Here is a 26,344-nt window from a genome sequence, read left to right as displayed (position 1 = left end):
AGAGCCAGCTCAGTGCTGGCTGGCAGGCACTGCACTCAATAAAGCACTGAGCTGGCAGGTCAGCTCTACGCTGAGGAGCTGAAACCAATGTCACAAAGAACATATTGCTGCCGGGTGTTAGAGAGGGCAGGGTCACGCTCCAAGGTAATTGGTAGGATCTAGGCTCGTTTAGAATTCTCCAATGGGGGCCCAACTCATCTCCTTCAAAAATAAGAAAATACAACATATTTCTTACATCTAAATCCTAGATAATCACAGAATATTAAAATAAAATAACCTAATAATACCACCAATGATGGCCAAAACTAGGATAAACCTTTGATATATTACTTAAGAAATAGCACATCTTAACAAATTTAGCCTAAAATCTGTAGCTGAAAAATAAGGACACGAGGAAAAGTTAAACTGCGGTAAAATATATGAATTTTGAAAGAGTTTAAACCTATTTACACATAAATGAAACAAATCTGAATAATGCCTTTTCACACATGCAATATTTTAGATTAAAGAATTTAGAAAACTGAAGTAAAATTGTCTCTGGGAGATTCAAGAAAAAGTTCATCTAATATATTTAAAACCTATAAGGTATGGATGTTTGTGTCTCTCACAGAATATAGAGAATGAATGACAAAATATGGCTGAAAGTAGAAATTAACATCTTAGCCTTTTATTAGGAAGGAGTTACTCAGAAGCCTAACATTTTATGAAAAAGTTGAGCAACATATTTATGCCCCTATTTACCCAGACGATACAATGAGGTGACAAAGAATGCCCTTTGAACTCCAGATCTCTTCTTGTGGTGAGTTCTCCTGCATCCTAATTCTTTATTTTTCCCAAACTGCATCCCAGCAGTTGGTTAAAATGAAATAATAAATGTCTCCCAAAAGCAGAAAACACTTTTCTTTGTAAAAAAGAAATTATAAGTGCTAACTTCCCTTCATCATGTACATTTTGTAAAAACACACACTCTCTTGTCTTTTTGTTTCCTAAATAATCTCTGATTTTATAAACAAAGGGGACCGTGGTCTTTTAATCTAGTCAGGTACAGCACAAAGAGATAATTTTATGAATTGGTTAGTTATTCACTTATTTGTTCATTCACCCACTCAACACACATTTATAGAACACCTACCATGAACTCATATTATGCTAAGTTCTGGGGATGCACAGTCAATTCAGACACAGCTCTGACTTTTAAAGAGCTCTTAGAGTGGTAAAACTTTTTGAATCTAAATCCACCTTTCAGATACATAGGGGAAATGTACCTAAAGGAAAGGATACTGAAAGACCACTTTATTTGCACACAGTAATAGGCCACCTACACATGTGGGTAGGAATGAGATAAGTTACTCAGATGATACCACCTTCTGTTCTTCAAAATCAAGAGTGGCTAAGCTTATGGACTTCTACATTTGGAAGATTCACTGTGAGAGGGATAGTGAGCATTTTCTTTGCATGAGAGGGAAGTATTCAGGTGGATGTTACACCCAGTATGTCTGATTTTCAGACCCAGAGGTCAGTGAAGTTGTGTTGGTGGGTACAGCTGTCATGTGTGTCTCCTCTGCTCGTAGCAAACTACTTACATGGCACATTGCTCCTGAGCCCACAAGAGAAGAGCCTTCTTTGCAGACATCTGCCATCTTTTTTGGGCTTTGGAGCATTTCTTAGCTGGAGGACTTGAGGTAGGAGATGACTCAACCACACTCACATCGTCAAGGGAAGGTTGACTATAATTGCAAGAGAGAGTCCGGGCAAGCTCCTCAATCTAAGGAAGACATAATAATAGTTAACACAGAGAGAACCATAAGTTAGCAGCATTGAGGCACAACTTTCAGCCAAAACAAGACCTAAGAAGTATTATATAACAATGACAGTTTACTCATGGTGAAATGAGCACTAGACAAATCCTTGAATAATAGCATCTGTCATCTGGGGCTAAACTTTGGTTTTCTTTCACTGGACTCAGTCATGTCATTCCACATTGAGGGCAAGCATCTATTCATCTCCCTAAAGTGCTTACAGAGTATTTTACTAGTGCTCAACGTCTGTCAATCTAAATTGAACTGAACTAAATTGAGCTTCTACTCTAGAGTATCTTCAGAGACTGGTCAATTAAAATCTATCTTTGATCATAAACCATTAAGAAACAAATATACATATGGAAAAACATATGGACAGATTAGGTCTCAGGAAAGAAATGAAATTTCCATTAAGTATATGAAAAAATAACCTCATTAGTCATTTAATAATCTAAATATATACAGCTAGAAAAGTTTTTCATATATAACATGGGCAAAAACTTTAAAAGTTAACATTTAGTGATGGTGAGAGCATGAGAAACTGGATATTCATATATTCCTGTAAACACAAAAATTGGTTCCGATTTTTTGGAGGACAATATAATAACTACAGAAAACTTTAAACACTAAAACCACAAATATAGAAGTATACTTCTCTCAATAACTGATAGATTCATGTAACTGAAGTAGATGTGACTAACACAATAAACAAACTTGATCTCATTAGCATACTCCATTGTACCTAAAATGGCAGAATCAAAAAATTCTCTTCAAGAACATAGAGAATATTTACTAAAATTGACCTGCTGAGCCATTAAGCAAGCCTCGGAATTTTGAAGGACTGAAATCCGATTAAATTCTTTGACCACACAAAAATTAAGCTAGAAATCAGTAAAGAAGATATAACAAACAAAACCCCCAAATATTTGGAAATTGAACAACAGATTGTTACAGAACTCATGAATCAAATGAGAGATCATAATGAAAAAACATTTTGAACAGAACAGTAATGAAAGTATGGATGAAAAGATGCAATATTTTAAAGATGTCAACTTTTTCCAAATCGTTGTATACATTCAATGCAATCCTCATTAAAATTCCACCAGATCGTGTGTGTATAAACTAACAAGTTATTATAAAATTTACACGACTATCAAATCAACATGTTGTATACCTTAAACTTATACAGTGGTATATGTCAATTATATCTCAATAAAAAAAGTTTATATGGAAATTCAAAGGGCAAAGAAGAGCCAAGATAATCTTGAAGTACAAATTGGACAACCACACTATCAGATATCATCAAGGCTGACCATACAGCCAAAGAAATTAATACAGTAGAGTACTGGTGCAAGGATAATAATGGAACAGAATAGACAATCTGAAAATGAAGCCACACATACATGGTTACTAGGTTTATAAAGGTGACATTACAGTATAGTATGAAAATCATAGTCTTTTCAATAAATAGTGTTGAATCAACTGGATAGCCATATGGAAAAAATAAATCTGAATTGCTTTAACATAACGTACTCAAAAAAAATCAACTCATTCTTGAAAGACTATAGATCTAAATGCAAACTGTGAAGCAACTGAGCTTTTAGAACTGTGTTTTCCAATATGATAGCCACTAGCCACATGTGGCTATTTAAATTTAAATTAATTAAATAAAATTTAAAATTTAGTTCCTCATTCATACTAGCTACATGTCAAGTGTTCAAGTGGCTGGCGGCTACTGTTTTGTACAGTAGAGCTAAAGAACATTTCCATGACAGCAGAAAGTCCTACTGGACAGAACTATTCCAGAAAATAATGTAAGAGAATATCTCCATGATGTTGGCAAAGGGAAAGATTTCTTCAAAGAACACAAAAAGTGCTAGCCACCAAAAAAATTGATAAATTTGAACTCCATTAAAATGATAAATGTGTGCTCATTAAAAGATTAAAAAGGCAAGCCATGGAGTCAGAGAAGAGATCTGCAATTTTTATATACTCAACAAAGGACTTGTATCCAGAATATATTTTAAAACTTTTATAAATCATTACACACAACAGCATAGCTATGATAAAAAAAAAAAAAACCTTCAATGCTAATTATCAGTGAGGATTGGGGCAAGGAACTCTCAAACTCCAGTGACAGTATAAATCAGAACAAATCTGAAAAACTCTTTGGCCGTAACTATCGAAGCCGAAGATCACATGCTCTGTGGCCCAGGAGTTCGATTCCTAGATATAATACACGTAACAGAAATGCAGGCCTGTACCACTGAAGGGCACGTACAAGAATGTTCCTAGCAGCTTTATTCGTAATAGCTAAAAACAAGCAACAAAAAGAAATGTCCATCGACAGTAATATGTTAAATAAGTTTTGGTTCATTTGTGCAACTATATAGTCATACACAGCAATGAGAAACAAAGACCCACTGATACATGCTTTAACAGGATGAATCTCACTGACATGATGTTAAGCAAAATAAGTCAGACACAAAAGAGGATATAGTATATGCAAGAGAATTCAGTGATAATTCTTTTTATGTGGAGTTAAAGATGCTAAATTAATCAATGACAGAGATCAATGTGGTAGTTATCTTTATAAAAGGAAGGCAGTGACTAGGAGAAGGACCTGGGCATTCTGGGATATTGGCAGTGCTCTGTATTTTTATCTTTGGTTAAATGCTGGTTACATGGATGACGGGCATGCTACATGTCAACAAAAGTTTATTTACGATATTAAAACAAAACCAAAAAAAAGCTTTAATTTTGCAAACTTTATGATTCAACAATTCCACTTCTAAAAATTTGGTCCACAGAAACAATTAAGATTGTATGTAAAAGTTTTAAGGGTAGTCTTTTTGGAATTGCTTACAGGCACAAAAAAATTGTGAGCATTCTTTCTATTAATGAAGTGCAGTACTTTTACATGCTTCCATTAAAATATATATAAATTCAGAAGGATGTTAATTAGAATAGGTTGAAAAAGTATGAATAGCATGACCCCATTTTAACATATACATATATGAATATATATATTAATTCTTGCTGCATATATCATGAAGACTGCATACCAAATTATTTAAGGTAGAATTACAGACGACTTTATTTTCTTTTATTATCTATACTGAAATTTATATTATATTTTAAATACCCTGGAAAGTATGGATAATAATAAAGTAAATGCCTAGGAATGATCGATTTTTAATATTTTATCACATTTGTTTCCTATTTTTTAAAGAAATAAAACACAAATACGGTTTAAGCTTCTATCTTTCCCTCTCCAATGCCAATTCCTTCCTTTCCCAGAAAAAGAAAAAAACAATCCTAATTTACCTTTCATCATCCTCAGACATATTATTCTACTGTAACTATAAATGTAGGTATCCAGAAATGACATATAGTCTCATTTTGTATGTTTTAAATTTTACATAAATTAGTTGTTTTCTATTTTTTCTAAAATAAGCATTTGCTGCCCACATAATTTTAAGTTATTTTTAAAACAACTATGGAAATACAGAACATGCAACTTTCTAGAAAGCTGCAGGAAACCTGCACTCATTCAGAATCCCAGGCCTGAAAGAATGTATTTATCAGCCATAGTGTCATAAAGGCAGGACTATAACTTATTTGCTGTTATTTTCTTGGTGTCCTAGCACAAAAGCTGGTACATAGCGGGTGCTCAAAAATATTTTTGGCATAAAATGAATCTGTGAGTCAGCCTTGGGACAGAACTGGATTTTGTAGGATGATTAGATTGGACAAGGGTCCTCAAAAATAGAGAGTTTAGTGGGTTAGTTTTCAAGAATTTACTCCAAAAGCTTCCTACTCTCTTTTCTACCAGAGTAAATAAACAATAACAAGCAAAACTACCATGGCAGGTTCTATTCAGACAGGTGCTGCTATTGAAAATTCAGGATATCATGATAATACAGTTTTTCATTTTCAACTAAAAAACTACGTAAGTGGCAAAAGATCTGCTATATATTTTCCACTTGCCAAGATTTCCAGAGTGTCCTATTTCTAGAAGAAGCTCAGGACTGAATGCATCAAGTCACACTTATTGCATTACACTTATTTCATACTGCAGTAATTAGAACAGAAATTACTTTCATATCGCCGAACTACTTACATGAAAGTGCAATATAATTGTCCAAATTAGGCCAAGAATAATGGATGGGTTTCCATCTATAATATCAGCAACATGAATATTTATCAGCTTGATCTGGAAAAGAAAAAGCGCAGGTTAAAAGGAGAAACTATTTCACAGTATTAATCTCTCCAATAAATTTTCATGTGAAATTCATACTCACTGATCGGTTTTTTAGGAATGTCAGGGCATATTCTATATTGATTCTACACTGGAATGTATTAGATCCTTTATCTCGAGGCTATGAAATTCAAGCACAATATATTACTTGGAAATATGAATTTTTTAAAAAAGTCAGCATAAAGTTTCTCAATGTCGTTTTACAAGCTTACCAACTCTTGTCCTGAGAGTACTTCTAGCAGGTCCAGGAGGACGTGCCCCTTTTTAATGTCTGTGAATAGGTCTGATATCACCGAGGGAGGAGTATGCTGCAAAGGTCACAAAAAGAATAATCTCAGACTTTGGTCCCAAAACACAATAACCGTAAGAATCTCATAAATGTGCTTTGTGTGTTTGCAAAAGCTAAGATTTGGTAGTGATTTTCTTCTTTACTAAAAGAATGATAGTAGAACACACACAGTTCCATATCAAAACATGGTAAGTAGTGAACTTAATTCATCTCATGGCAAATTTCCAGTAATGCAACACTCTTTCAGCTTTCACAGAGAGCTTAAAACCCGTGCGTAGAAGTGGCATTCAAGACATTCAGAATCAGCCAACAGTGACCCATTTGGGAAGAAGATGACATTTCTGAAGTAGCCTGTTTATGAATTTACCCTGTTTAGAATTACGAGCACTGTGTTGAGGTGGGTAGACTATCAGGAGAGGCACTTTCATTTTGTATCTAGGTTACTCTAGGCACTTGGCATCGCTGAATGGCAGGCTGGCACAGTGATTATGATCAAAGCCTCTGGGTCCAGACGGCCTGGGTTTGTATCCCAGCACTATCATTTACAAGCTCTGTGACCTTGGGCAAGTCACATAATTTCTCTGTACCTTAGTTTCTGTGTTCTGTAAACTGGAAAAATTCTGTCTATCTCGTGGGCATGCTGTGAAATCATTGAAATGCAATCAGTAGTTGGCAGAGGCAGTCCCTGCGTTAAGATGGTTTGACTTAAGGTTTTTCGACTTTACAATAGTGAGAAAGTGATATGCACTCAGCAGAAACCATACGTCGAACTTCGAATTTTGCTCTTTTTCTGGGCTAGCAATATGTGGTAGATACTTTCTCCTGATGCTGGGCAGCAGCAGTGAGCCGCGGCTCCGTCAGCCATGCGATCACGAGGGTGAACAACCCACGCCCTACAGTGTATTCTAGGCGTTAGATGATTTCTGCCCAACTGTAGGCTAATGGAAGCCTTCTGAACATATTTAAGGTAGGAATCATTATTATAATTTCATTTGATAAAAGATTTGTTGCTGCTTTAAATATTTTTATAGCACCGTCTCCCATATACTTAACAAAAGTACTTCTTTTTATTGCTGGGAAAGAACAACAAATATACAAGAACAAGATTAAGGTGATATTTGCCACATTCTTTCAACCTTTTACTTGTCACCAGTGCCATTTTTGGGAACCAAATTGAAGGAGTAGAAGTAACTTAAATGAATTTATAGTTTACTTGCTCTTTTTTTCCTCACCTTTGCCAACTGTGAGTTTATCCAGCAGGTGAAAGTTTTCTTCTGAGTGTCTTCCTGTTCAGCTATTTAAAAAAGATAACAGCAGTTATAAAATGAGAAGCCTCAGAAACCATTTAAACATATCAAAGCCTCAAAGGTCTGTCACTCTGGGTGTGTGTGGGTGGTGTGGGGTGTGGGTGTGTGTGTGTGTGTGTTTCACACCCTTACAAACCTTCTAGGACTTAATCTTAATTTCAGATGTTTGTCCAAGACTGTTTTGGAAATAGGGTGTCGATATGAGACATTTTTTAAAGTCACAGGTTAGCTGGCAAGAGATGATGGTTTTTAATACTTTTTACTAAGAAAAGAATTAAGTACCTACATGGCCTTGACAGTGCTATACAAAGAACCATGAGCAAAGGGAAGAGCTCCCAGCCCAGGACTTGCAGTCTAAGGCAGCGCCATGCGGTATTTAAAGATAAACCACAGAACATCTGGAGCTATTTTAAAAGGCTCATAAAATCGTTGCAGTTTAGTCTTGATATTAATCATGAGTATTCATCATAGAGAAGATACTGCCACTGAATTAACTGTAAATGAACCACAATTAGAGTCAGAGAGACCTGCGTTCAAATTCTGTCTCTGACACTGCGTAGCTGTATGACGCTGAGCAACTTCCCCATGGAATAAGGTAAGCAGCACTTATACAGAGACTGTTAACAATTCCTTTAAAGTGAACAGACTCTAGCACCCAGGGAACACATGTGAAATGTTAGCTTTTACTCTTAATAAGTGGGCAGGAGTCAAGGGAAAGATCTGAACACGCAGAGTGTATCTTCTCTTCCTCCCCAGCGAGGAGTGAACCCCACACCGAACATGCTTCCCCCAACCTTCTATACCCTTGGCTTCAGCAGACACCCTCAGCTCTGAGGCTTAGGGTTAGCCCTGCACATAAGGACCAACTTTCCATTTTCCCAAGTCTCCTCACCCTGCTGGACTGGGATAAGAATAAGCCCAGACACCCACTCCTCCTTGCGCCTAATACTCACAGCTTTGTCAGCACTGCCCACCTCAAGTTCACAGATCTCATCTCATTATGACTTTATCCCTGCTTATGTCGGTGTACACACATACGCGCGCAAGCACGCACACACGTGCATACACAAGCACACACACACGTGCATATACATCCCAGACTCTGAGCGCCCCCTCAATTCTCTCACTCTAATTTCCATAAGACTCTGCATATCTCCCAGCTGTTCTCATTTCCCATCTCTCCTTAACTCCTAAAACCCTTCCACTGATGCTGAAATCCATAGTACACCATCGGCATAATTCCCTGTGTGCCCACCACCCTCTCCAGGTAACTGAAACCTGGCCCTCCTGAGAACTCTGCTTTCCCTGCAGCCTCTCATGCAGTGCCCGTGTTTTCTCTTACAGACCTTGGACCACGGCTGCTTGCTCCTCGCTGCTACTTTCAGACTCTCTGTTACTCTCTCTGTCTCTGAAATGTTCCAGCTCTGACTCCCATGTAATCAGACGGTCCCCTACAATACAGTCACCTACTTACTTCTGTTACTCCTCATCATTTCTCAAAGGTTTTAGTTCCTTCCCCACTGCTGCTCCCTCCAATACAACTCCTGCCTGATTCTTGGCAACTTCAACATACATACCGATGGATGTTCCAACCTCCTGGTCTCTGTTTCTTGAATTCTTCTTCTCCAATGAACTTGTCTTCTGTCCTGCCTCAACCACTCACTGTCATGGTCACACCCCAGACCTTGTCATTACTAATAACTACAACTCATAATCTCGATTTCACGCTTCCTACCTCTCAACATCTTATCTTTTCAGTTCATTCCCTCTAGTATTCCAACTCCAACAATTGTTGGATTCCACTGACAACTCCAAGCCATCCACTCTGCAAGCTACATGCTGTCCCTCACCCCCTCAATATCCTTCCTTTCACCCTTATCCAAATTCCATAATCAATTATTACAAACACTCCTTTGCATCTCTCATTATGTTCTGAGTGCTTGCCACTCCAACACTACTCTCTGCTTACTCAGACCTATGTGCATGCTGTTGAATCTGGCTTAAAGAAAATCCATAACTGTGCTTGCTGACTGGTCTCACCATGACCCGGGTCTAAGTGGGCCCTCAGTGCTGCCTGGCAGTCAGACTATACTGTCCTCTCCCACTCCCTTACACTGCAATTTCATACCTTCTTTCTCAAACTTCCAACACCTCCTCTCCCATCCTTACTCTCAGCTGAGACCTTGCTTCCCAGGACAGGTAAGGAATCATCCACTCCCTAATCTAAAAACCTATCACAGTGCTCTGCCTCCAACCCTTTAGCATAGTAAACTAGCCCTGCTCAGACCTAAAACCAATCCCTTCATTAATTCATTAGATCCCATCCTTTTGAAGCTACTCAAGGACATTTTGCTCCTTTCTCTCCTATATCATTTTCTTTTTTCCCCTCTCTTTCACGAACCATCCTCATCAGTACAGATCCATGCTATTCATTCATCCACCTAAAAACAGTAACAAAAACAAATGTCCTTAACCCCGTTCCCCATGAGCTACTGCTTCATTTGTCTACTGCCCACTGTGGCAAATCTCCTCCAATATACGTATCTACGTTCATGGTCTCCAGGTCCTCTCCTCCTTCTCTCTTAACAGAACCCACACCAGTCAGGCAGGCCCTCATCATTCCACTGAAACTACCCTCAAGGTCATCAATGACTAATCACTAAAACCAATGGTCAATTCTCAGCCTTCGTCTTTCTGGAGAAAGCAGGAGCATCCAGTACAGATGATCACTCTCTCATCCTGCTCCTAGGCCCCTACACTCTACGTTTTCCTCCTGCACCACAGGTTGGCTTCTCTCCTCCTCTCATACCTCATATCAAACGCCTCAGGAAATCCTCTTAGGTCCGCCTTCAAAATATATTCAAAATATGACCACTTCTCACTGCTTTACCATAGCCACCCTGGCCCCAGTCGCTTTTCCCTCCACCTGGATTACTGAGATAAATTCCTAATACAGGTCTCCTTCCTTCCACACTTGTCCTCTAAATACCGTTCTCAACACAGCAGCCAGAGTGATACCAGAGTGATACTGCTAAACTGCTAACTCGGATCAGGAAGCCCCTTTACTCAAAACCCTGCAAGGACTCCTCACTCCGCCCCTTATACTGACAACAAGTCTAAACACCAATGGCCCCCAATCCCCTTTCCCCGACTTGCTCATCCTTGTTCATTCCACTCCAACCAGTCTTGCCTGCCTGTTTTTCTCAAACTCTCCACATTCCCGCCTTAGGGCTTTTGCACTAGCTGTCTTTGCTTCCAGGAATGTTCTTACTACAGATATCTCCACGAGCCTAACTCTTCATCTCTTTCAAATCTTGGCTCAAATAGCAAGCACATCACCCGTACGATCTATTCTGACCACCCTGTTTATAACTGGAACACCCCAACTCCTGCTCTATTTTTTCGACAGGACTTATCACTATTTAACATTCTATGTAAGTTATATATGCAGTATGTGTGTTATTAATGCCTTGCTCTTCTCCCCATAAAACGTAAGCACCATATAAGCAAAGATGTTTTTGCCTGTGATATATTCCAGGTGCCCGGAAGAGCCTGACCCAGAGTAGACCCTAAATAAATACTTACTGAAAAACTAATAATTTTACTAATTATTATTATTTTTACATTTTGTTTACTATACTGAGAGGGTAAATCTACCTGTATGTGTCTACATTTCTTTTTCTAAAAGCTGTTCCACCTTCTAATACTTTGTTTCCTTTGACTCCTCCCATTTCCTTATTAATCTCTATCACAGCAGTAACAGACTGAAAGAGCTGGTATGACGTCTAATTTAAGGTCTCAAAATTTTCTGAATTCGATGAGATTTCAGATTGAGAAATAGAAGAGAGTCTGAGTAAGTGGAATTTTAGGGTGTTTACAACTGTTTAGTAAGTATTGTGACTGATTAGAGATTAAAAATGCATTTTGCCTCATTGGATCTTTTTTCTTTTTGGTTTTTTTTTTTTTTCAGCAGGAAAAAAAAGCTTAGAAGGGGAAGTAAAGAAAGCAACAGTACACTTCCAGAAGTGGAAGCGGGCCTGAGCAAGAGAAGTGTAGCTCAAAATGCCTTTTTTTATCTTTTTAAAATCATTTCATTTTTTTCTGTATAACCAATTTAAATTAGTAATAGCCCAGTGACTTACACATTACAGGGTGCTCAATAATTGTTACCTGAACTGAATTCAGTTCTGACAATCCAACTGGATAGACAGTCTGAGCTTTCGAGAGTTATTTTTGTTTTACATAAATCTCACTTAACAAAAGAATTATAAAGACCACAATTTTGTCCTATAATTCAATATGTCATTAAGTCTTCTGGAATCTTCGAGATATGTTTTCTTTTTTTTCTAGTTCGGTAGACAATAAGACAATCATTTTTAAACATGTACTGATGTGTCCCAGGAAGTGTACTCAAAAGAAAGAAACTAGAGGACAAGTTTTTATGATTCCAGGATCAAGTTACATGCGCATAATATACATTAATCAAGACCATGTATAAAAGCAGGGCAGAACCTATCCATTATTTTAACAATTAAACAAATCTAAAACAAAAACAAAACAAACAGAAAATACCAAACATGACTCTCTTCCTACCCTTAACGAACTGAGAGGTTTTTCTTTCTGGGTGATAAAAATGTGAAAAAGAAACTAATCAGGAATACTACCAGGGCCAGGAGGTAGAGCCTGTACTAACTTTAAGGGAGTTACAAGGGGTAAAAGAAGGAGGGCACCTTTAAATAACCATAGAAGAGGTGAAATGCTGACATGACACAAAACTGAGTGCAAAAAAAAATTAGGTGCCTAAAGAGTTTTACTATTCCATGTCCCCCCAGAAAACCTCAGCCATTTTGAACTATTTTCAAGTAAAATGAGGAATCGTTTCATCCCTATGCGATGCTAAGCAAAAGAGGCCTTTGGACTAAGCAAACTGAAGACTATGAACCTTCCTAGACTGAGAAAACAGTCAGCAAAACCAGGGCTCTACCTAGATTGTCCAAACTGGAGCACCTAACCTAACACAAGGGTGGACTGAGGAATACTCAGGACAGGAACATAAACTTCAATTTAACATAATCAAAAACTTTCCAGTGAAAACCTTAAGCTAATCCTGTTCTAATTCGATTAAAATCTAACAGAAACAAGGGGAGAAACAATAAGAAGAGCAGTCGGATCAAATCCCCACCTGGTACTCTCCAGTTAGCAAAGGAAACAGTGCAGAAACGAAAGCTTCAGGAAAGGATTTAGAAAGGAAACGTCATGGCTTTTAACTAACTCATTGTCCGCACTTAGAGACGACTTCGTCATCCTGGAAATCCGAACCCTTCAAATTCAACAAGGACCCTTTGCTAATGGCAAACAAAGACGTCCCAGATGCAATTAAACACCTTTGTAGCAGCTCAATTAAATGGTCTCATATGTACCATTTCATTTATCCCTTGACACACTTCTCTCACATTTTTATACGGGCTTATCCCTGAAAAGCAGTATTAACTCGGCAGAAACAAGAACCAAACAGCTCACCCTATGGCAGGATAAGTAACCTTTTGTTCTTTTCATAGCTTGATCCATTGGGGAAAAAAATAATTGAGAGCCACATGCTTTAAAGCAACTTAATTTGAGTGGGTGAGATTTTTTTTTTTAACTGCTGGTTTTTTTTGGTTTTTGTTTTTTTTTTTTCATTTCCAGGGTAACTTTCTAATAAAATAATAAAACTCTTCTCATAAAGGCATGTAGAGAATAGGACCTTTTAATCAGCAGATGTTAGAGACAGAAATGAAAGAGAATAACAAAACCCATTACAATGATGAGTTTCTTAAATTGCCAAGGAACAGAGAATGAGAAATTCTCTATCCTGATTTTGAAGGCAAATAATAAATACATATAATGCAGGAAAACGTAGTGAATTTCATTCAGGCCCATATAAGTAACCTTGATTATCATTTAGAAAATATCTGACTGAATTTGAGAAATGAGGCACAGAAAAGACTTCCCCTAGGTGTCATTACCATAAAAATAAATTTAATCCCTGAGTCTGTTCTTATTCAAACTGCCTTTTGTAAACTGGCAATTCATAACCTTAGCTGGAAGGGAACTTAAATGAAAACAAATTAAGTGCAATTAAAGAGTATGAATTTTAAGTTCTTTATAAAGCTCATTATAAAACTACCCTGGCCACTGGGTCTCAGCAAGGTCCAGTTTCACCAAAGTTCATCTAAAATGTTGACTCCAGCAGTCCTCCCTGGTAGTAAGAATTCAAAAGCAGTTACCCCAGGCATGAGAATCACTAGTTTACATTTTCACTTAAACATAGAGCAAAGCATTATTACGATGTTTATTCTCCAAGAATATTCTCTACTGCATGTGGTCTCTGAGGAAACTATGCAACCTCCCTCTACCGAGGAATTTCCCTTCTTCCCTTTCTATTATTGGATTATTGATAACAGGCTTACTGCGCGCTGGCCCCAGATTCATTACTTTGACCTTTCGTACTCCTCATTAAAATCTTTTGATCATTTCCTAATTCCTTAATGAATAAATTATAAATTTTTAGCCTAACATTCTCCATCGTTCATAATTTGACTCCAATCTACTTTTTCCTGAGTCATCTCCCACAACTTCTCTACTCATGTCCTATTTCTCCAGCCAAACTAAAATAGAAACAATTCATCCCAACTAAGTTTCACTCTCTTCTGCACTGCCATGCTATCTACCCTCTGGAATGGCCAATCTTCCATTCTCCTTCTGCATTTACAGAAACTCCAGCACTCAGCTCAGTGCACTTGGTAAGCATTCAATCAACATTTGTTTAAATAAGATACATCCTGTTCAAATGCCCCCTTACCTAAAGTGAAACAGATATAATGTCTTCTGGCTCTGGCCTCCAATGATACCTTGTTGGATCTTTCCCTATTATTATTGCTAACAGAAAGTAATATATAATCCTCATTAAACTTTTTTTTCAAATAGTAACAAAAACTAAAAGTTAACCTAACACTCCCCAAACTCCCCCATTTTCCTCCCCCAGGAACAACATTAATTAACAGTTTCCTATGCATCCTTCTAGAGTAAGCATGTAAAGGACATAAATTCTAAAGGGCAAGAATTTGTTTTGGTTGGTCACTGGGTCTCTAGCTTCTAGAATAATACCTCACAAGTAGAAAACATTCAGGTAATATTTGTTGAATGAATGGATGCATGTATAGGTAAATTAAATGAATATATGTAAGAGTTTCATTTTTTAAGTTGATAATTCAAAAAGCAGAGATTAAGGTATACTACTTAAAGTCGAAAAGCACCTGCTAAGTTATAAAAAAAAATTTTTTTAAAGAGATTATAAACCTTCTAAATTACAGAAAAGAAAACTATATCTAGGCAGTAAAAAGAATAAAGTAGATATATGTGTGCTGATGTGGATACACTGAGTAACAAAGAGCAAGTTGTAAAATGGTATGTTTATTGTTATTTTATCTGTACTTTTATTAAAGGATAGCTATATGTATAGCCCGTTTGTTTCTAGCTTATGGTAATTACCACCAGCTGCTCATGTACTATAGTCATGTACCTGCATGTGGTTTCTCTCCTCCTCAACGTATGAAGCTTAAAGTTAAACATTTATGCTTTTCTGTTTTTCCTTCTCCTTAGCACAATGCCATGGAGAGAAGAGGTACTCAATAAACAAATATTTGTTGACTGAAAGATTTGGTAAATATTATAAGTCTGGAGGATCAAAGTGACTTGTCATTACATAAAGAAGAATGTACTAACAATAGTTACTAGGCCTATGTCATACCCTAATCCTTGTTTAAATAACCCCAAGGCAATTTCTTTTTTCTACTAATAAAATGTCGTGAACGAAAGATTATGTACTAATGAGACACTGCTGCCATTCTCTAAAACAATACTGCCAACTCACTGTTAGCTGGGACAGACCTGGTAAGGATAACTAAATTCAGATGATAACGCAACACATTTTAGCCATGTGCTCCAACAGCCGTCCCAAAGAATCTTAATCAAGTGTGATCCAATAGGAAGGAAACTAAAAATAATGAGGCCGTCTCTTCTATTATTTCTCATGGAGATGATAAGAAACACAAATAAATGAAAAAACAAATTAAGGGAATAAAAGCACACACTATTATATAAAAAAAAAAAGCCTTAATATTTGAAGAATAAACAGGAAAAGACCTGTTACTTAACTACAAAAGGAAGACTATTAACTAACAGAGAAAGTAGGGGGACAATTTACAACACGTTTTCTTGCAACCAACCATAAGCAAACAAGTAAGAAAAAGAAATACTGTAGTACCAAGACTGAGATCTTGTTTATTGAACCAGAAAAGTGAGTTTAGAAAGTAAGCCCTAGCTAACATAATGTAAGCACAACCATGTCTCAAACTCAGAATTCTTTTACCCTACATATTTCCCTCCTGGAGAATCCATGTTGTCACAATGGAGAAAACGGCACTTGCCTATCAAATTCGGCATTCCAGGACTAACATCAAAGTCTCCTTCCATACCTCTCCCAAACCTGTCCTCACTCATGTTTCTACCTCATAGATTTGACACCACCATCCTTTATCATCCTCAAGTACAGCCTACCACCAAATCCTGCCAAATTTGCCTCCACATCTCTCGGCTCCCCCAGCCCTCCTGCAGAATCTACCGTTAGTTCTGGCCTGGGCTACTACTTCCATGGGCAACCGCGTCTGCTCCACTTCCTTCATTCTATTCTCCACTTCAGTCAGTAAATCTGAATGTATTACCCTTTCTGTCCCGTTAGTGGTTTCTCTGCTCTGAAGACCAAGAGCAAAATCTGTAACAGCCTAGGAGGTCTTATGTGGTCCACTCCAGAGCATCTCTCCAGCCTCAGGATACACCACTCTCCCAAGTGTCCAGGACTCCAACCACCCCATCTTCTTGCAAGGCCTTTAGAAGGTATGTTCCCTCCTGTCCCGGCCATTTGCACAGGCGCACCCCATCCCTCCCTTCACCTAGTTAACTTCTCCTTATGCTTAGGTCCCAGCTCAACTGTTGCATCCTGACAAAACCTAAGTCAATCTGTCTTTTGTTATTTGCTCTCACAGAGCCATGGGTTTCCACCCCCTATTTAGCATTTGCTTCTACCTCTTGTAATCAATGACAAGGTTAAAAGCACTGGGTCTAGAGCCAGACTACCTGATTTGATTCCGTGCCAGCCCTTTATTTGCTCAGTGTGTCTCAGTCTTATCTATAAAATGAAGATAACTTCACAGAGCTGCCAGAAGGATTAAGTAATTATGCTGACATAGATCAAAGGTCAACAAACTATAACCCAAAGGCCAAATCTCTTCTGCTGCCTGTTTTTGTAAATACAGTTATACTGGAACACAGACACATTCATTTGTTTACATACTGTCAGTAGCTACTTTCATTCTGAAATGGCAAAGCTGACTAGCTGCAACAGAGACCATATGGACCTCAAAGACTAAAATATTTACTACCTGGCCCTTTATGGAAAAAGTCTACCAATTCAAAGCATAGACTATGATTGGTCTACACAAACAAAAATTAGCTACAACATGGATGAACCTTGAAAACATTATGCTAAGTGAAAGAAGCCAGTCACAAAACACCACATGTTATATGATCCCATTTGTATGAAATGTCCAGAATAAGCAAATCTATAGACAAAAAGAAAAGTAGACAGGTGGTTGCCGAGGGCATATGGTGCCAGAGCTGGGGGAGGGAGCGCTTAAGAAAGATAGCTAAAGGGCACGGGGTTTCTTTTTGGGGTGATGAAAACGTCTTAAAATTAATTGTGATGTTTGTACAACTCAGTGAATATATTAAAAAGTACTGAACTATACACTTTAATGGATGAGTTATATGGTTTGTGAGCTACATCTCAAATTATATCTCAATAAAGCTGCTCCAAAAGAAATTAGCTAATATCTGTGATATTATTAGACTATCTGTCTCCTCATCAGCCAATGAGCTCCATGAGAGCACGAGCCAAGCCTGTTTTTGTTCCTCATATTGCCTGCGGCACCTACTATGGTGTGTTTCATTTTGTACAAATTCAGAAAATATTTGTTGAACAGTTCAATGGCTGGAGGAGGAATGAGACTTTGCTGCTATTTTTCTCCAATTAATATAGAGGTTTAAGTGCTTAGTTTGTTGGGAAAATATATCACATACAATAAACGATTTCTATTGTGGGCCTTAGCATGTGGAATCCAGCAACTTCGTGTCCCCACATGAACGAGCCACACCCTTGTGCAAGCACCTGAGATTTTCACACTGAGGCTTTTGTTTCCAACCTCACTAGCCAACATAACTCCTGGCTCTCTAAGTAGGCAAATCTGGTATTTCTAGCACAAGAAAATGAGCCCACAATACATATAAAATGCCAAGAATCTAGGATGCTATTTATCTCTTTCTCCCCTTCTTCTGACTCATCTGAGTTGTTCAATAAATATCTGTGGAATGAAATTAAAGAAATAACTACATTTCTTTTAACACGTATTTCTCACTCCTTACTATCAATTGTCTACCACATAGAACTGTGAGTGCTTTTTTTTGAAAATCAAGATGTGTGAGCCTGAATACCTTCCACTGGGGCAGCAGTCCAAACACCTCTGACTTTTGAGTGCAAAAGAACCAGACTACACCAAAGAGATCTTTGCTGTGATTATAAATCTAGAATTCTTACACTTTTGAATGCCAGCAAATTACTTAGGGCCATTGCTTAAGTGCAGGGTTGTGGGTCCCAGCTTCCAGAGATGCCAATTCAAGGAGTTCACACAGCTCACTTTGAGAAACAGCTCTCTAAAGTTATTGGACTGATTTACATGGGTGACTTATGAGGGAACAGGAAGGGCTTGGTACAAATAGTGACAAAATAATGAACTCCGAGATATTAATATAATGTAACTCAATATAAATCCATTGTAACATGTGGTTATACTAAGACACACTTGGAGGGACTCAGAAAGCTTGCTGAAACAACTCAAGTCCAGGAATAAGCGGGAACTCAAGGGTAAGGCCCGATAACTCAATTTCATTTAAGTCTTTTAATGAAGTAGTTAGGTAAGCATTTTATAAATGAAAAAGTTATAGCTCCCAGAAGATGAATTAGTTTTATTAACTCCTTCAATAAACATTTATTGAAAGTTACTATATTCCAGACACTGAGCTCCAGATCTCACATGTGGTTGGGGAAAAATTCAAATCCAGATGTCTGATACCAAAATCCATGTTTTTTCATTCTAACTAAAAATCAGCTGAATTGTCAGATCCGTGGCCCCTCCAGCGACCATCCTATCTTTCTCCTCTCCTTCAAACCCAAACTTCATGAAACGATTATCTATCCTAGCTATCTTTGCTCTTCACTTCCAACCTACCACTCACTTCTCGAAAAATTGGCTTCCACCCCAACCATTCCACTTAAGTCTCGGCTAGGCCACCTATCATATTGCCATTGCTGAATCCCAGGGATGTGTCTCAGTACTCACTGTTCACCACTCGCTCTGTCTTCGGATTCCATGACACCACACTCACCCGGTCTTCTTCCTAGTTCTCTGGACACCCCTCCTCAGGCTCTGTTATGGACTTTTAAAAATTTTCCTGTTTCTGTAATATTCTGCCTAGGCCCGTCTTATCTTTTTCTAGACATTTTCATCTAACTGAAGGGAACAAATTACCATTACATTAATGCCTTCCAAATCTTTACCTTCAGCCCAGGTGTACATTCCACCTGAGTTTCATGTCTATATATCTACGTATCTCCTGGGCATCTCCGCTTAGTTATTCCAAAGACACTTTAAACTCAACATCTCCAGAACTGAGTCATCATCTCTAACCAACTCTTTCCCCAACCAAAGTTGTTCTACTGCATTTTTTTCAGTGAATGGTTCCATCATCCACGCATTTGCCAAGAATAAACTCAAGTCGTCTTTGATACTTCCCTCTCCCTCACTCTGCCATACCCAGCCAATCAAAAAGCCCTGAAAATTACCTCAATAAAGCTGAAAATAAAATAAAATAAAATAAAATAAAATTTAAGTCCTTAAAATAGTACCTATTAGATATCTCTCAATACCCACTTCTCTCCATTCCCAATGGCACCATTATTTCTCAGCTGGGCCCCCATAACAGACTTAAACAGTCTTTCTGTCTTCATACTCACTTCCATGAGACCACACCCCACATAGCAGCCCAGGTAATTTCTAAAACCAGTTCTGAATATGTCTCTACTCAGAATCCTTCGACTGCTTCTACTTGGGCTTAGGAAAAATTTCAAACCCCTATATATTTACATGACTCTTTATAGCCTTATCTCTTCACATCCTCCTTCAAATTACAATCCTCAGTCTCAATGACCATCTATTTCCTTGAATATGTCATGTTCAACTTGTTCAGCTTTATCTTCTGGCTTTCATGCTGTTACCACCACCTGGAGCACTCTTTCCATCTTCACCCTGCTCATCTGCTAACATACTTTAGGCCTAAGCTTCCTCTGGGAAGCCTTCCCTGACCCCTCAGTCTGGGTTGGGTACCTCTCCTCTATACTCTATAGAACCATGTCTTCCCTCTCCTGCAGTACACATCATATGATACTGCACCAGTCTATGTACTTGTCTGTGTCCCTGGAATAAGAACATACGTTTCAGGACATGCCATCTCATGTGTTCATCAGCATAGTGCCTTGTACACACAAGTAGACGTTCAGAAATACATGTTGAATAATGAGTAAACAAATAAATGAATGAAGCTTTATGAATAAATTGACCTATATGTAGAAAAAGCAAAACAAGTAATAAAATAGTATTTCTTTCCTTAAAAAATCCAACATTTCCCTTCATCAAGTGCCTGATATTTCTGCTGTTCCCCTTCACGGCAAAATTTCTTTAAAGCATTCATTGAGTCAGTATCTCCACATCCTCACCTCTCCTTCTTTCCTCAACCCACCAAATCAGGCCTCCACCTCCACCACCTGGATGTGGCTCCCCTTACCAGGGCCACCGACTAACTCTACGAGACCAATCCAGTGGCCACGTCTTTATTCTACATGACTGACCATACTACCTTCTTGAAATACTTTCATAAAAGAGGTTTCTATGCCATCACACTCACGTGGTTTTCCTTCTTTGTCCCTGGCTACTCCACAGTGTCCTTTGCTCGTTCCTCATTTTATACTTGACCTTTAACACTGAAAGACCCAAAAGGTCTGCTCTAGCTACACATTCCAGAAGTGATCCCAGTCCACAGCTTTAAATGTAAATATAAACGAATGAACAGGACAAACAAACAGAGACTCATGGACATGGACAATGGACTAGTGGTTACCAGAAGGGATGGGGGAGTGGAGAGGGGAAAAAATAAAAAAAATAAAATGTTAAATGTAAATATACCAGCCATACGCTGATGACACCCAAATTTATACCTCTTCCTAGAACTCTGGATCCTTTCAGCCAACTGTCTACTCGACATCTCCATTCAGATTATCAAATAAGCATCTCACATCAATCATGGCAAAAAAAAAAAAAAAAAACCAACAACTCCTGATTTCCCCCAAACTTATTCATCTACCAGTCTTCTTAATTTCATCAACTACTTTGTTGCTTAAAGCAAAAATTTAGAAATTATTAATTTGTGAATATCCTCAGCATTCACAAATATCTTTTAAAAATCTATGGTTCTTCATCCCATTGTACTGATCCAAACTACCATGATATCTCACTCGGACTACAACAAAAGCATCAAAACTGGCATTCTTGCTTCCTCTCTTACCCCCAGATAATTCCCTCACCAGCCTGTTCAGCCCTGCCTTGCCTTGTTCTCCAATACTAGCTCATGCCATCCCTTGCCCACCACAATCCAGCCACCAGGGTTCCTTTGCTCCATGAATTCACTAAGATTATTTTTCTCCTTGAGCTATTCCCTCAGACTGGAATGCTCTTCTCTTGTTCTTTGCAAGGCATCTCCTTTGTGTTATTCAAAAGCTCCTTAAATGTCTCCTCCTCAGAAAGGCCATCTCGGCCCACCCCAACTAAAGGCACCCAGGCACTATCAAGTAAACCCATTTTTATCTTCTGCATGGCTTACCATGTGCTGAAATTTTTCTCAATAATTTATTCTTTGTCTCTCTAACTTAAATGCAAGCCCCATGGGCACATAAACCTTAAAACTAGGTTATCATATGCTTGATATGAGGTAGGGTCTCAGAAACACATGCTGCATGAATGAATCCATGAACAGATTTATCTTTACTCATAAAAACTAAATTATGTAATGAAGTAGTGTGAATTTTGTTTTGAAGACAACGAACCCCTTGGAAGTTCCACCAAGAAAACATTCAGACTGAGGCAGACAGTAATACATGGCAGAACTAGTTTCCACTGTTAATTTAATAATCCTACTTAACTGAAGACAAGGCCAACAATTTCAATGTTCTGGAAAGATCCTTAATGTTTCTCATGTTTGACAAGAGCTTTTGTATTCTGCATTTGAGCTAGCTGCCCTTCTTCTCATGACATTTTACTGCTAGTGTGATTGGTAGCCCCCTGTGCAATAGAGACTGAAAGACCAAGATATGACCAATTACTGCTGCTCCATCCTGAATGTGGACAGGAAGCATGTGTGGCTACTCACCCACCATTTTCTTCCTATGCTCACTCAACATGCATCGCCACACAGACCGTCAATGACCAGGAGAGGTTATTCACCCAGAATGTCACGTCTGTCCTCCAATGATGTACACATTTAGAACTTCAAACATTTAATCCCTCCAATAAATCGGACCTATCCTTTTACCTACCTACCATTTTTAAAAATACACGGTGGTGGTAAACTTCAATTCTCATATATATTAAGAACAAGTGCAGTTACCTTTTACCAAAACTTCCCTAAAAGTTTTGGAAAAATAAAGCCAGAGAAATTGTAATCACCGATGTTGAAAACAGATATGGGAAATAATCCTTGAAGAGGATTTACAATGACCTTCGATTTTCAGAGTGTAAAATCACACACCAAACTCACCAGATGTTTATGAATTAATCTAGTATAATGACTTCTTACTTTTCCATTTTCAAGGGGAAATTATTTTGAGTTTTATGTTTCCTAATAAACTACTTCAAGCTCTGAATAATTAAGCCCCCTCCAACACACACACACACACAAAAGCTCAGAAAAATCCTGTATCTCCCATGGGGCTAATTAAAAAGGATTCCGATTTCTACAAGGAATGAATGACATCTTTGTTAACCTACTTTAACAGGACTCTAAATGACCCTGGATTTTTCTTGCCCTAGTTTTCAAAATGTAACTGACCCAGAATAAAGTAAGCTTATCCCCAAACTCCTGGCAAAAACAGAATCAAAATTCCCAGAAGCCAAAACTCTGTATACAACCTAAGAAAAAACATTTTCTGTGCAAAACACTGTGCAGTGCAAACAACATTGTTCGAAGAGCTCTTATTTTATTTTTCATTTAACTGGAATATTTTTAAGATTATAAAGCTTTACTATATCAAGGCAAATAATCTTCCAGGAAAACACAGCAAAAGACACTGTCAGCTACTGTGATATCAGGAACCTTCTGGAAACTTTTGTGTTGGCATAACACAGCACGAATAACCAGTGAAGGACTTTAACTTGATTATTTTCTCTGGGTGTAATAATCATCTAATTAGCCAAAAAAGACCCCAGAGATGATTTACTTTTATTCATAATAACTGAGCAGTCTAACTTGGTTATAGAAGCCAAAAATACTGCTTTTTAACACATGTCCTTTTCTTACTCTTCATTCACCATCTCCATCAAAATTCCACATTGGGGACTTGGCTGCAAAAGGGGAGAAATTTCACCCAGAGCCTTTTATTAATCCTGTTCCTCTTTCTCAGACTTCGCATGGCTTTATTCACTCACCATCATAAGGCAGAATAGAATTTCTCTCAGAAACATGACACTAAAGTACTAGGGAGCCCCGAGACATCGTACACACACCTCCCTTACTCATATATAAGCACGCCGTATCTCCATTCTACCTGACTGATGTTCCTGAACACTGAACAGTTCTTCTAATTCAGGGTATTTTACGTATTTTTAATATTAGAATACCCACTCATTTATTCACTATAAAGTTGTTTATTAAAAGCCTCAAATATGTCAGAAACTTCATTGGCAATAAAGATATAAGAGTACCCTACACGCAGAGCCCCTGACACACACACGGAGGAACTCAGAAGGCCTACTGAAGCAGGTGATGTCCCAAGATGAGTGGAAACTCACGCTCAAGGAACAATTACAGGGGGTTCGGCAAGAAGACAACAAACTCCAGGAAGTTCTTACCAAATTGTTTGATTTTTTACAGTGAGAGGAATATGTAATTCATCTTGCAAATAAAGTTAGATAGGGCATATTTTTATTCTTTACCTGCCTATAACTCAAATATGAAAAGATATTCCAACAACATTTTCAATCATATTTTGGTTAAGTTTGCATGTTGGATAACAAAATTAGGACTATGATCCTGTATAGTTAAGGACTTCGAACTTGTTTCATACGAATAATTAGATTCGCATCCCAGGTCATTTTCTCACTTTCACATGACATCAAAAGCACAGCTGGACTACATGCTTCTTGAAGCTGCTCAATCTATTCATCTTTGTACCCTTAACATCCAGCCCACTGCACATCCTGATTAACTGAATAAAATTAAACATTATAGCACACTATTATGCTTGTAATCTAACCCACTGAACACAAATAATTTCTAATGGTATTAAAAATAATACATAAATTGAAAGCCTCCCTTCTGATAGATACTCATAAATAATGAATAAATTTAAATAGAGAATTACCTAACCACAGAGATTCACATTTCACTACTGAGCCCTACCAAGTAATAATATCTATCCAGAAGGCATAGAGGGCTTTTTTAATCTTTTAAAATATGCCATCTAGACGATAACAGTACTAAATAAAACATATGAGCATTGTTTGAAATGACACAGTAACGGGGCTAAACATGGCTTTATACAGGTTCACGAAGACAGTTAACCATTTATTCACCAGCATTTTGGCAGGACTGCATGAAAGTTAACTCCTCGTGCGGTGGCAAAGGTAATAAAATACAAATCTCTGCCTAGTTCTGCGTCTAATTAACGATAATGTTCAGTACTCAGATGTTGTTTTTCCAAAGCAGTGGCCTACCTCATTTTTTAAAACAAAATAATTTGTTTCTGTTATGTGAACATACGTATTATGTCCTTTTATGGCCAACAAAATATTATATTTACCTGTTCAAAAGAAATAACTTAAATCTGAAATATATAAAGGGTTCAAAAGAGTTCAAAATTGCCATGGCTGTCATTTAAAATATCACGAGATGAGTCAGCCAATCAGTGAATATCACTTATTATTAATTGGACTTTCAAATGGGTCCTCCACCTGTATTGTGTTTTTTACTCTTTCCCTGGCATAGAAGCAGTTCTCATGAGTTTCCTTATAAATGGTATCTTTTATCTACAATTCATTTTAAGCAGATTGATATAAAATAATATTGAATGGCCTTATTATTTGCTGCTATTAAAATACTAAATGAAAGCACACTAAATAAACACAGTTAATAATTTGGACGTTTTATGTGCTACCACCATTATCTTAAGCAGCTCAGCTTCTAAACCTTGGAGCCGCTCTACCTTTTTATCCATGTTCAATAGTTGCAAAGCCCTACTGAGTCTTCCACTTTAATGATTTTCATATCTGTCTCAGATTGTCATACTCACTGCTGTAACTCTAATCCAGGCGAGCACAGCTCAACATCCAGACATTTGCAAAGCTTTCATACTGGTTCCTCCAACGCCACTCTCTCGCCCTTTTCGAGTCTTCCTGTGCCTCAAAACCAGGTTAATCTCCTTAACGCACAACTCTGACCTCTGACCAGATACTATAGTATCATTCGCAAGACCCGATAACTATCAACTGCCTAAAATCAAAATCCCCAAACTTCTTGGGTTTGAATTCAATTCCCTCGAGGATCTTAATATGAGAAATATTTCCGAAGGGATTCCTACTTTGGTCTCACGCTAAATTGAATGGTAAAGAAAGTCCCTTCCAACTTGAAAATTCTGTGATAGTTATCTATCTTGATCCTCTACTGCTCACATAATCATATCAATCCAATACTTCAAAGAATTATTCCCTCAACATATCCTTCCCACCTGAAGAGCTTAGGAGAGATGTTATTTCAAACAAAACATGCAGTTACTATTTTCTTGGGATAAAAGGAAAGGAAGCACCTATTCTTTTGCCAGGAAAGAAATCCAATGGAAAGATCTAAAGAAATTCTATAATGGACACCCAGGTAAAGCAAATAACTTTTAAAGACAGTCATCGGTTTTAATAGCTTGAACTTTCATATATCAAGTTCATTTAAAATATGGACCACCCATAGTAGTACAAAATGCACTAAATTCCATTTTCACATTAATATTTTCAAATTCACAAATGCCATTCCTTTCTCCTCCCAACAATCCAATCAGTTCAGTGCTATTCTCCTCACTGGACTCAGAGAACATAAATATCTCCCTACAAAAAGGGAAAAAGGGCCCTCGAAAATTCCTTCATAAAGACATTTTCTCAAGATCGCACAAAAGATGAGCAAAAAGATGAAGTAACTTGTTTATTGTCCTGCTCTATGAATTTCA

At 37.8% G+C, this 26,344-nt stretch overlaps 1 protein-coding gene across 4 annotated transcripts in view; it reads right to left on the bottom strand.

The window, feature by feature from the left end:
- Positions 1-26,344, bottom strand: part of LOC120603797 (nesprin-2-like) — a 226,721-nt gene that overhangs the window by 155,642 nt on the left and 44,735 nt on the right. For all 4 annotated transcript variants that reach the window (XM_039864585.1, XM_039864589.1, XM_039864593.1 and 1 more), the window contains exons 3-7: positions 7,582-7,643; positions 6,273-6,368; positions 6,104-6,181; positions 5,923-6,015; positions 1,584-1,765 (exon numbers count right to left, since the gene is read on the bottom strand). In XM_039864585.1, the coding sequence (XP_039720519.1) occupies positions 1,584-1,765; positions 5,923-6,015; positions 6,104-6,181; positions 6,273-6,368; positions 7,582-7,643 (511 nt within the window). The remainder of the gene's footprint in view (positions 1-1,583; positions 1,766-5,922; positions 6,016-6,103; positions 6,182-6,272; positions 6,369-7,581; positions 7,644-26,344) is intronic.

This window comes from Pteropus medius, unplaced genomic scaffold, assembly GCF_902729225.1.
Source record: "Pteropus medius unplaced genomic scaffold, Ma_sr-lr_union100, whole genome shotgun sequence".
NCBI lineage: Eukaryota > Metazoa > Chordata > Mammalia > Chiroptera > Pteropodidae > Pteropus > Pteropus medius.
Note: the sequence above shows the minus strand (reverse complement) of the source record. Positions and strands in the feature narration are given on the sequence as shown.